The sequence below is a fragment of the Molossus molossus genome, unplaced genomic scaffold (genome assembly GCF_014108415.1).
Source record: "Molossus molossus isolate mMolMol1 unplaced genomic scaffold, mMolMol1.p scaffold_m16_p_20, whole genome shotgun sequence".
Taxonomy (NCBI): Eukaryota; Metazoa; Chordata; class Mammalia; order Chiroptera; family Molossidae; genus Molossus; species Molossus molossus.
The window spans coordinates 48,229,150-48,241,542 of NW_023425356.1; the positions used below are offsets into that span (position 1 = coordinate 48,229,150).

The window sequence follows — 12,393 nt, forward strand, 5'->3', positions numbered from 1 at the left end:
GCTTCCATTTCTTCCAGTTATTAAACATTTCAAGTTGCAAAATTAAATGTATTGTGAAAAGAGTACTATTAATAGACACAGGGTTACTCAGGTGATCTCTTTCTTCTTCAGTGAGTTTTGGTGGTCTGTGTTTTTCAAGGGCTTTGCCCATTTCACCTAAGCTGTCAAATTTATTGTCATTAAGTTGTTCATAATATTCTCTTATTATCTTTGTTAATGTTTAGAAACTGTAGTCATGTCATCTTTCTCATTCCTGTTGTTGGTAATTAGTATCTATTTTTTTTTTCTGGTCAGTCTGCTTCGAAGTCTTATTAGGTGCATACATGTTTATCACCTTGATACGTGTTTTATATTCGTTTGATGCATTCTTTTCCCTTTCCCTTTTCTCCTGCTGCTTCTACATTGAATAGTTTTTTTATGATTTTCTTTTCTTTCCTTTGTCAGTGTATTAGTATAACTCTTTGTTTTGTTATCATAGTGATTGTTTTAGGGTTGTTTTAACCTATCACAGTCTACCTTTAAGTGACATTATACACATCTATTATAGTATAAGTACCTCACAATGGTATGTACTACCATTTCTTCCTTTTACTCTATTATTGTCACACATTTCTCTTATACATACATTACACGCCCCACAGTACATTGTTGTTTTTGTTTAAACAGTGAATTATATTTTATAGATATTTAAATGACAAGGAAAGTCATGTATTTATCCATATAGCCCTCATTTGTGGTGATCTGCATTCTTTTGTGTAGAACAGACTCCAATTTCTATCAAGTATCATTTTCCTTCAGCCAGAGAATCTCCTTTAACATTTTTAGTAATTCATATCTGCTAGTGGTGAATTCTTTCAAGTTTAATGCCTGTAAAAGCATTTTCCCTTAGCTTTTAAATGAAAGTTTCACTTTTAGATGAGGTTAGTACTTTAAAGATGTTGCCCCACTGTCTTATTACTTGCATTGTTTCTGTTATTTTATCTTATCTTATTATTTTTATTTATTTTATTTTATTTTATTTTATTTTATTTTTATCCTCACCCAAGGACATTTTTCCATTTTTTGTTCAGATAGAGTGGGAGGGAGAGAGAGAGAGAAACATTGATGTGAAAGGGACACATCGAGTGGCTGCCACCTGCACAACCCAGGCAGGGCTGGGAACAAACTGCAACCAAGATACGTGCCCTTAGTGGGAACCAAACCTGGGTCTCTCTGAACCACAGGCTGATGCTCTAACCACTGAGTCAAACCGACCAGGGCTACTTGCATTGTTTTTAAAGAGAAATCTGCTGTAATACTTACATTTGTGCTTTTGTAGATATGGTGTCTCTTTGGCTGTTTTTAAGATTTTTTCTTTATCACTGGTTTTGATTATAACATGCCTTGGTATAGTTCTCTTCATGTTTCTTTATCTTGAATTTCACTGAAATTTTTAGATCTGTGGGTTTACAGTTTTCATCAACTTTAGAAAAACAGCAGCCATTATATCTTCCAATTTTTTTTTATTGTTGTTACCCTTTCTTCTTTGCCTCTTTTTCAGGGACCCCAATTACATATCCAGGAGTATGTTACAACTCATTTCTTTCTTTTTAAAAAATTCTTATATATATTTATTTAATTTTGAATAGTTTCAATGGCTATGTCTTCAAGTTTGCTAATCTTTCCTTTTGTAATGTCTTATCTGCCATTAATTTCATTCAATATATTTCTTAGTTCTATTAAACACTGTACTTTTTATCTCTTAAAATTCAATTTTGGCCTTTTTAATAGCTTACATTTCTTTACTTAACTTTTGAAAATATGGAATAAAGTTATACTTATTATTTTAATGGCATTGCTAATTATGACATCTGGCTTATTTTGATTGGTTGATTTTTCTCTTTGCTATGGATCAAAATCTGCTTTGACCACATAGATGAAGATGACTCTAAGACATTATAAACAATATTTCACAACTAAGGGTGACTTTGCTCCCCAGGAGACATCTAATAGTGTCTGGAGACATTTTGTTTTTCTTAACCAGTGAAGTGTGCTGGCAGCTGGCAGGCAGAAGTCAGGAATACTGCTGAACACCCTATCCTGCAAGGAAGCCACCTACAACAAAGAATTAGCTGGCCCAACATGTCAATAGTACTGAATTAGGAAACCCTGCTGTAGAACAACTGGATTAAAGGAACTTGGGCCCCTGAAACATGTCATCAAGTTGAGCTGCACACAGGCCTGGAGCACAGGCCTATCACTACAGTCTTCCTTATTTAAGCCAAATAAGGGCTTAAATAAATGTATTTTGGGTTGATATGATAGTTTAGCCTATCCTCTAATAGAGAAATTAGTACCCAGAAATGAGGTGCTGCCAAAATTAAAATTTCAAATAAGTTTCTTGGCTTTGTGGTTGAGTGAAAGACAAGACAGGAAACAAATATTGCAGGCTGGGAACTGGTGACCCTTTATGCCATGTCACAATGCTGGTGAAACTGTTACCTCTGACAACTTCAAAGGTAGACCATGTATGTGTTTACAATCCCTGTTGCTCTAGAGAAAGTGGTTGAAAAGTACAACTGATCAAGTACAATAATTTGAGGCCTCAGGGTTGGAAAACCCAGTTTGTCCCCCAAACAGAAGGATAAATAGCTTCTATATTTCTCCACAAGTATCTCTAAGACAGCTCAACCAAAACAAGTAAAAAATATCTTCAGGTGAGGATTTTTTTAAAAAGGGGTAATGTAGAGAATGGGTCACTGAAAACAGACAAATACAACAAGAAGACTTAAGAACTATGTTTAGAAGAAATCTTTGGATCACTAACTAAAAGCAAAAAAACAAAGCCTACAAAAATATGGAGGGAATTAATTCCCAAAAGAAGGCTTGCCTTTAAAAACCTTACATTTGTTTGATCACTAAAACAACTCTCAGGCTTTCAACTCCCCACAAATAGTAAGCAGCTCTGAAAACCGTAGAGCTTCCAAGGAAGGTGCACACTCTAGCACTAAGTTTAGATGTCACCATGAAGGACAGTGGATAACAGTGTAGCTTCTAGAGCTTGGAACCAAAGGGTAGCCAGATGGGCTCACTGAAAACCTTCTCCACTGCTAGAGCAGGACTCCTGTAAATTTCCATGGACCACTGACTGGTGTGTTTCCCCATCTTCCCTTTTCCAAATGAGAGCTTTTATTCCAGTTATACATTTCCCTACCACTTCTGTACATTGGATGTAACATGAGTAGATACCTGTCACTGGACTGTGAGGAACCATCCCAGACCCAAGACATGGGACTGTGCATCATTCAGAGACCCTTGACTTTGAGCAGATGAGGTAATTGCATAAGACCTTTGAATGTCTCCCTTAGGAAGGAGGCGGTGTTTATGTACAGGAATAAAGGTGATTCTAGATACTGAACGGCCAGAGGGGCAAACTATGATGACTGCTAATTGTTCTCTAAAAAAATATCTCCTTCTTCCATAGACAGAATAATTTTAACAAGGCACTGTATTTTCTAGTTTCCTTGCAGCCAAGTGTGGCAATAGAAAACATTTCGTCAATGGAATGTGAGCAAAAGTAATGTATTCAAACTTCCTCACTGTCTGTTTAAGGAGAAATTGCTTGTCTTCTACTTTTGCTTAAAATTTTCCTCTTCGTCTAAATTAGAACTCAGATGTGACACTGATCTGTTTTAACCGTGTACATGAGGAAAACATCCCAGGAGACGGTGAAGCAGAGACGCGTGGGAAAGTGAAGTCCCTGCGTGATCTCGTGGAGCCGACCCTCTTCTGTGGACTGGTATGTGTGAGAGAAATAAACTACCTTATTTAGACCACTTTATTTTTTATGGTTTCTCTTTCACGTGCCATTTATCATTTTAAATAACAGCTTGGCCTATACCCTAATTAATCCAGGTTACATATGCCACAAATAAAAGATTTCATTCTAAATTCATTTGGCTCTGCCCAAACCAAATCTCCTTAGTCAAGGAACAGAAACAACGAAGAAAAGAAGAACAAGGCGATGAGGTTTGGGGTTATTGTATTTCCAGCAAAAGAAGTATATTTCAACCTTTTCTCAACCTGCATAAACCAAGTATCAAATAAATCTTTATATGCTTCAGTTGAATTTCCTCTGACCGGTTATACTATTGTGATAATATCTATCGATTTCCACAGTGAGTCATCAACCCTGTCAGCACTTTAATGAACAAAATTAGTCTATTTCATGCTGAAAAGCAATACTGGCAACTCTTGCAGATAAAAAGGATCATAAAAACTTATTGGGCAGTGACATCCTCTGACAAAAGTCTCCTGATGACATCGCCCTATGCTCAGCTCACACACAGTGATTGGTCAGAGCAAAATAAAGTTTGAATGGGCATTAAACAGGATTCAAGTATGACTTCATACATCTTAAGGACTGTAAAAAAATCAAACATTTTTCTAGCTAGTCAAGAGCAGAGAATATTTAAATTTCATGATCATTCTTGATAGTGAACTTGTTTTCATTAACCTAAATTCAATTACTTGTTGACATAACAATGGCTCCTTGTTGCTCTGGCTCTGTTTCTGTCCTATTCAACCAGTGACATTTTAAAATTGGGACGACTATCTTTAAATGCGCAGTGATGGGATGCAGAACACATCACCTCAAATACAGCACCTGGACATATTAAATATTCAAGCTGAAGGAGAAAGTGATGGGAGCAGGAGTTTTCTCTGACCTTGCCTTGTTCTTCGCCCCTACACCTGAAGAAAAGAAACATCCTTTACTCCTAGACAGGAGGATGCTGAGAAAAATACAAACAGGCCTCGCCAAGTTTTCCTCAGTTTATTTTATTTAGCTCCTACTTCCTTTGTCCTACCATATTTCTGCACGACTGTCCACTTTTCATCAAACCTAGCATCAGAGCACTCAGGTTTATCCAGTTCTGCAGGTCTTCATTTCCTTTTGAAGACTCCCATATCATGTAAACAATATTAAATAAATCTGTACGCTTTTCTCCTGTTAATCTTTCTTTGTCACTTTAATTTTAGATCTAGCCAGGGATCCTGAGGGTTAAAGAAAACATTTTTATTCTCTACACAGTCTTCCAAAAAGTTGGATAAAAAAAAAAAAACAACTTCCTTTTCATTCATAGTACAATGTGAACATGGACTTGTGAAATGGAAGCTGATTTCACTAAAATTGAAGGGTCTCCTGCTGTACAGTGTGAAAAAGCACGGAATTTTGAGTGAGAGCTATCAGAACTAAGTATCAAATGGGAATAATCTTCTCTTCTTCACAGGGTAACTGCAAGGTTTAACATACACACACACACTCACACACACACACACACACACACACACACCATGGTTTAGTGGTTAAGGACATGGGTTCTAGAGTAAGAGAGGCCCAGTTCTAAGTCTGGTGTGTCACTGAAACTGAATGACTTTAGTCAAGTTCCTTAGCTTCTAAAACCTTAGTTTCCTCATCTGGAAAATGAGAATATTGACTCATCCTACCTTTTATAGGATTACTATTAAAATTCAAGGTCATACATTCTGCTAAGTGAAATAAGCAGTTATAAAAGGACAAATACTGTATACTTCCTTACATGAGGTATTGAAGTGGTCAGCCTCACAGCCTCACAGACGCAGAAGGCAGGCTGGTAGGGGCTGGGGGCAGGGAGGATGTGGAAGATAGAAAGGCTCTAAAGGACGGTAGTGATGGCCACACAAAAATGGGAACATACATCATGTTACTGAACTACACGCTTAGAAATGATAGAATGGTCACTACAATAACAACAAAAGAAAAAAATTAAAGGTCATGGAGGTTACTTTTAAAGTGCTTAGCATAACACCAGGTATGTTTTAAGTGCTGAACAATTCATAAGTGTATTACTAATCATTTCATTTATTAACTATTTTAAAAATGCATTTGAGAGCTCATCACAGATGGTAAATGCTACACAATTACATAGTGATGATAGCTGTCTGATTCTTCATATGGATCCAACATATTACTTGGATATCTGGAAACACCTGGTAAGAATAATTTAATCCATAAAATGCATTATTTCTAGAACTTCAAAACTTTAAAATTCTTTGAGTATCTTGTACTAGCTAGAAGTCCACATTTGTGTTTGTTTTAACATCCACTAGATAGCATCCTAAAACTAAACCCATCATTAAACTACAGATACACTAGAGAAAACTTAAAAACAAACTGAACGTTCAAATTATGTTGGAAGGAGAAACAGGTGTGAAGGAATAGCAATGTCACCAAACTAGAAGGGGCTGGGCGCTTCTTCTTCTAAAGGAGCAGTGCTTTGCTGCCACCACCAGGACAACAGGCATTCCTTCATGGAAGTCACAACACACAAGGGGCAAGACTCACTGCCAAACAGAAGACTGCAAAAAGAACCCTTATAGCTCAATAATAAAAGACCCAGATAACGCCCTGGCGCTAGTTTGGCTCAGCGGTTAGAGCATCGGCCTGCGGTCCAGAGAGACCAGGGTTCCATTCCCGCTAAGGGCACGTACCTCGGTTGCAGTTTGTCCCCGGCCCTGGTTGGTCATGCGGGTGGCAGCCACTCAATGTGTCTCTTTCACGTCGATGTTTCTCTCTCTCTCTCTTCCTCTCTCTCCCTCCCACTCTATCTGAACAAAAAATGGAAAAATGTCCTCGAGTGAGGATTAAAAAAAAAAAAGACCCAGATAATCCAATTAAATATTGAAGGAAAGATATGAGTAAAGGCTTCTCAACAAAAAGACATACAAACGGCCAATGAACTCATGAAAGGATGCTCAACATCATTAGCCATCAGTGAAATGCAAATCAAACCACAATGAGATACTGCTTGACGCCCACTAGAGTGGCCATCATCAAAAAGGTTGTAACAAGGGTTAGCAAAAATGAAGAGAATCCAAACCCTCATTGTTTTAATTGCCTCCTATTTATCCTGCTGGTGTGGGAGGGACTCCTGCCCCGGGTTATGGAGATAGTCAGTTATTACGAGAGCGCGCAGTGAGAGGGAGGAGAGAGCGAGAGGAGGGGGAGGCTAAGCCTGGCCAGACCATGAAAACCTCATGGACTATGTTAAAATTGTGACGTTTAGCCCAGTCTGTGAGGCTCAGTGGTTGAACATCACACCAAGAGGTCACTGGTTCACTTCCTGGTCAGGGCACAAGCCCAGGTTGTGGGCAAAATCCCCAGTGGGGGGCATGCAGGGAGGTGGCCAATTGATGTTCTCTCTCATAGATGTTTCTATCTCTCTCTCCCTCTCTCTAAAAATCAATAAAGAAAAAAAATTTTTTTTTTAATTTTTTTTTTTTTATCCTTACCCGAGGATATTTTTCCATTTTTTGCACAGACAGAGTGGGAGGAAGAGAGAGGAAGAGAGAGAGAGAAACATCGACGTGAAGGGACACATCGAGTGGCTGCCACCCGCACGACCAACCAGGGCCGGGATCAAACTGCAACCGAAGTACGTGCCCTTAGCGGGAACCGAACCCGGGTCTCTACGGACCGCAGGCCGACGCTCTAACCGCTGAGCCAAACTGTCCAGGGCAAAAAAATTTTTTTTTAATAAAAATAAAAATTGTGACATGTATCCCAAGAGCAGTGGGAGGCCATTGAAGAGTTTTAGGCAAGGGGTCAGTTGCTTCTCTAACTCGCCTCCTGAGGCCCTTCCCTCACTCCCTGTCTAGCTGCACTCAGCACGGAGCCTCTGCGGGCTCTCCATCTGCTTGGAATGCTCTCATGCACATCAGCACTGCGCAGGCCTCACTGCCTCAAGTCCTGGTCCACATCCCACCCTGACTCCCTATTTACCATGGCAAAGCCGACCACAGTGCCCTGTACCCTATTGTACTTTTCCTGCTGTACTTATATTTGGAATATAAGGAAGCACTACTGCTTCTCTATACAATATGTACATATTTGTTATGTTTCTTGGTTCTTACTGTCTCCTACTAGAACACAGGCTTCACAGAGGCAAGTATTTTCATTTTAGTTCACTGATCTAGTCAAGGTTACAGAATAGACTCCAGACTTCCGGTCATGATGGCGGCGTAGGTATCGCATCCTCCCACAACCACATCAAAGTTACAACTAAACTACAGAACAACCATCATTCAAAACCGCCTGACACCGAGCTGAATGGAAGTCCTACAACTACGGAATTAAAGCAGCAGCCACAGCCAGACTGGGAGGAGGGTGGAGGGGACGGGCTGGTCCGACACCCACGTGTGGCGGATAAAAATCAGGAGGACATCTTGGCTGGGAAGGTCCTCCCCGAGGACTGAGGGGTCCCTGTCCCACACCAGGCACCCTGCTCAGGGTTCCAGTGCCAGGAAGAGAATTTCCATCACTTCTGGCTGGAAAAACCAGCGGGAACTGAGGCTCAGGGAGGCTGAGGCAGCTGGAGCCCCAGGCAGCTCCTTAAAGGGCCCATGCATGGACTTACCAGTCTCACTCCCTCTAAACTTGGAGGGGAGGCAGCTCGAGGGGCGCCAGAGACATACAGGGAAGCACTGAGCTGTTTGGCACTGGAGCGAGGGCTGGAGAGGGGGCTTTCTCCGGGACAGACGTGCAGTCAGAGGCCTTTGTCCCTTTGGTGAGCCCTTCCCTGGGGCGGCAGACAGCCACCATATCTGGGACTCCAGCAACCTGGCTCACACTGGTAGCCCCGCCCTGATGATTCCCTGAGGCCCCGCCCCACCCAACTTTCAGGCCCCCCCAAGCTGTTGCCACTTGCTTAACCATAGGATTGGCCTGTCTTGGATCCTGCTTCAGGTTTTTCCTAAATTCTTTCAAACAAGAAGCATCTGGTATCAGATTGCCCCATACCTCTCGTTAAGTAATATATAGAAACAAACACAGTGAGGCGGCCAAAATGAGGAGACAAAGAAACAGGTCCCAAATGAAAGAACAGAACAAAACCCCAGGAAAAGAACTAAGCAAAATGGAGATAAGCAATCTAACAGATGCTGAGTTCAAAATACTGCTTATAAGGATGCTCAGTGAACTTAGTGAGAACCTCAGTGAACTTAGTGAGGGCCTCAAGAGCATAAAAAAGGACCAGTAAGAAATGAAGAATGCACAGTCAGAAATGAAGGAGGCATTAACTGAAATAAAGAATAATTTACACAGATTCAATAGTAGAGTAGGTAAAGCCAAGAAGTAAACCATCAATTTGGAATATAAGGAGGCAAAAAACACCCAATCAGAACAGCAAAAAAAAAAAAAAAAAATCCAAAAAAATGAGGATGGTGTAAGGAGCCTCTGGGACAACTTCAAGCATGCCAACATTCGCATCTTGGGGGTGCCAGAAGGAGAAGAGAGAGAACAAGAAATCGAAAACCTATTTGAAACAGGAATGGCAGAAAACTTCCCTAAATTGGTGAAGAAAACAGACATACAAGTCCAGGAAGCACAGAGAGTCCCAAACAAGATGTACCCCTAGAGGCCCACATCATCATCAAAATGCGAAAGGTTCAAGACAAAGAGAGAATCTTAAAAGCAGCAAGAGAAAAGCAGTTAGTTACCTACAAGGGAGTTCCCGTAAGACTGTCCGCTGATTTCTCAGAAGAAACTTTGCAGGCCAGAAGGGAGTGGCAAGAAATATTCAGAATGATGAAAAGCAAGAACCTACAACCAAGATTACTCTATCCTGCAAAGCTGTCATTTAGAATCGATGGCCATATAAAGAGTTTCCCAGACAAGGAAAAGCTAAAGGAGTTCATCACCACCGAACTGTTATTATATGAAATGCTGAAGGGTCTTTTTGAAGAAAAAGATAAAATATATGAACAAACAAAATGTTAATAAATACATACCTATCAACAATTGAATCTACAAACAAAATGAACAGCAGAACAGAAACATTCTCATAGATACAGAGAACATTTTGTTGGTTGCCATATGGAAGAGGGGTTGGGGGAACGGATGAAAAAGGTGAAGGGATGAAGAAGTACAAATTGGTTGCTAGACTGACAAACCTCAAAGGGAAGGGGATTGGGGGGTGGGAAGAAATAAACCAAAGAACTTATATGTATATATGCATAAGCAATGGACACAGACAAAAGTGTGGGAAAAGGCAGGAAGGGGGCAGGAGTGGGGAAAAGGGGATCAATGGGGGGAAAATGAGGAACATCTGTAATACATTCAACAATAAAGATTTTAAAAAAAGGATTATAGAATAATCTCTGTCTCCAAACAGGTGCTCAGTAAATATTTGTTGAATAGTAAATAACAAGATTTGTTTTAAAACGACAAGTGTGGTGGCCATGTGGGAATGGACAGTAGTCACGAGTAGGTGGAGGAGGACAGCTATCCACTTCTCTCAGCTCCACTGCCCACACCCAAATCCAAGCTAGCAACTTCTCTTACCTACCACACTCCACGGGGGATCTTCTTTCTCTTTTTAAGCATACAAAACCCTCTCTAAGGCCTTTATGCTGGTTTCTCCTGCCTGGAAAGCTCATTCTACAGATTTTGGCATAGCTGGTTGCTTCTTTTCATTAGTTTTTCAGCTCAGATAACCCCCTCAAAGCACTTTTGTTGACAAGCTAATCCAAAGAAGGGGACTCTTCTCCCCTCTGCACCAACATCACTCCTTGATAAACCTAAACAGATATGATGCTAAAATCATTACATTTGTTCAATTACTATCATTCATCAGAACACAAGCTCCATGAACGAGGGGTGTGTCGTCATCAATACTTTATCTCCGATGCCTAGAAAAGTGTATGCCACTTGGTAAGTGTTCAATATTTTTACTAAAAGATGTCATAGCAACAGTCCAGGTCAGAGAGTCTAAACTACCCAAGTGGGAAGATTCTATAAATCCTCAAGAAGAGAACCCACTTTGTAGAACCCACTTTCCTCATCCAAAAAATGAGGAAAGATATCATAGGAAAGATGTGATATCTGAGATTTTTAAAAAGTTTGACATGATAGGAAAAATCAGAACTTTGTTTGACTTCCTTACACTTACTTTATGATTTAATACTATTTTCTGTCTGAATTACATAATACCTTTACTACGTAGGCATTCTAAATGTCTTATTCCCTATTCAGAAAGCGTCTTAAACAGTATTTGGTTTTGTTTGTTTTAACAACAAGAAATACAAGAATTAGAAGTAGGGAGATCCATGACTCCATTAAATGATACATGCAAATAGGTTTGTTATTTTGTGGAAGGTATTTTAAATATTTTCCTAACTTCTAAAATAACTTTGGCATAAGAATTGTTCATATCTAAACCCAAAATGATTAAGTGGACAATTTAAGGTACATTTAAAACTTCACAAAAAACAAATGTTTAATGGAGTCAGAGGTGGGCACAGCGACCCAGCAGCTGCACAGGCCCCAGGACTAGACCGTGCGTCTGTTCCAGATCAAGGTTTTCCACCGTTAAGTACAGAAGCTCCCTAAAACATCAGGAGGCTCTCTGAAGAGATCAAGTCATTATCTTCTGGGAAATTTGGAAGCATGACAGGGAACCTAGAAACAGATTATGAGTTATCTCGTGACTACAATAGTAATCACTATAACGACAACTAATATTATTAACTAGGCAATACAATTTTCTAGACACTATGCTAGAAACTTTCATGTATCATCTTATTTTATTCTTACCATAATCCCATAAATTAGTTTCTAGTATCTGCCCATGGTTACTGGAGCTGAAATCAGAATCAAGTCTGAGCCCAGTGGCTGCAATTTTATCCACTACACTTGACTGGGGACAAGGTGACCCTCCGTCTTCTTTTTTTTTTTCTTTATTGACTTGAGAGAGAGAGAGAGAAACATTGATGAAAGAGAACATCGACTGCTCACCTCCTGCATGCCCCTGATTTGGCCCAACCTGGGCGTGTGCCCTGACCAGGAATCAAACCAGCGACCTCTCGGTGCAGGGTGGGCGCTCAGCCAGAGCCACACCGGCCAGGCATGAGCCTCCATCTTTTAATAAACAAGGCAATCACTGTCTTCTATAACAGAATGTCACGTCTGACTGAAGGACAAAAACCAACTGGGTTATTTTCACCAACTCTGCAGCAAATGTCTTACTGTTACCACACTGTTAAAGCTTCATTGATATGTTGACATAAAATCCAATGAGGTAATTATAACTGAATTCTAAAGTGTCTTATAAATTTCTAGCTATCAGAGAAAAAACTGCGAATTGAAATGTAGCAGTTTCTTTTTTAGTCAGTAGATTACAGAGGCTTTCGGTAATAATTCAATGATACGTTTAGGTGCCTCCAGGGATGTTATTATGGTAAGAAGTATTTTAAGGAAAAAACTAGCATCATTTTGACAGAAACTGGTTTTAACTTTTTCTTTGATATCTTCAATATCATCTAACTTGTATGAATGAAAACCCCTTTTTTTTTTTTAGTTTTTGGAATGAGTGCTAT

General features: G+C 39.8%; 1 protein-coding gene across 21 annotated transcripts in view; it reads right to left on the reverse strand.

The window, feature by feature from the left end:
• RABGAP1L (RAB GTPase activating protein 1 like) overlaps positions 1 to 12,393 on the reverse strand; it is a 460,914-nt gene that overhangs the window by 127,741 nt on the left and 320,780 nt on the right. The window contains exon 1 of one of the 21 annotated variants that reach the window (XM_036273798.1): positions 11,612 to 11,703. The exons of 18 other annotated variants lie outside the window; for them this stretch is intronic. In XM_036273798.1, coding sequence (XP_036129691.1) covers positions 11,612 to 11,614 — 3 coding nt within the window. In that variant the 5' untranslated portion in view covers positions 11,615 to 11,703. Of the gene's footprint in view, positions 1 to 1,417; positions 1,439 to 11,611; positions 11,762 to 12,393 lie in introns of those variants that run through there. 2 more of the 21 variants (XM_036273785.1, XM_036273784.1) reach the window with 2 other exon arrangements.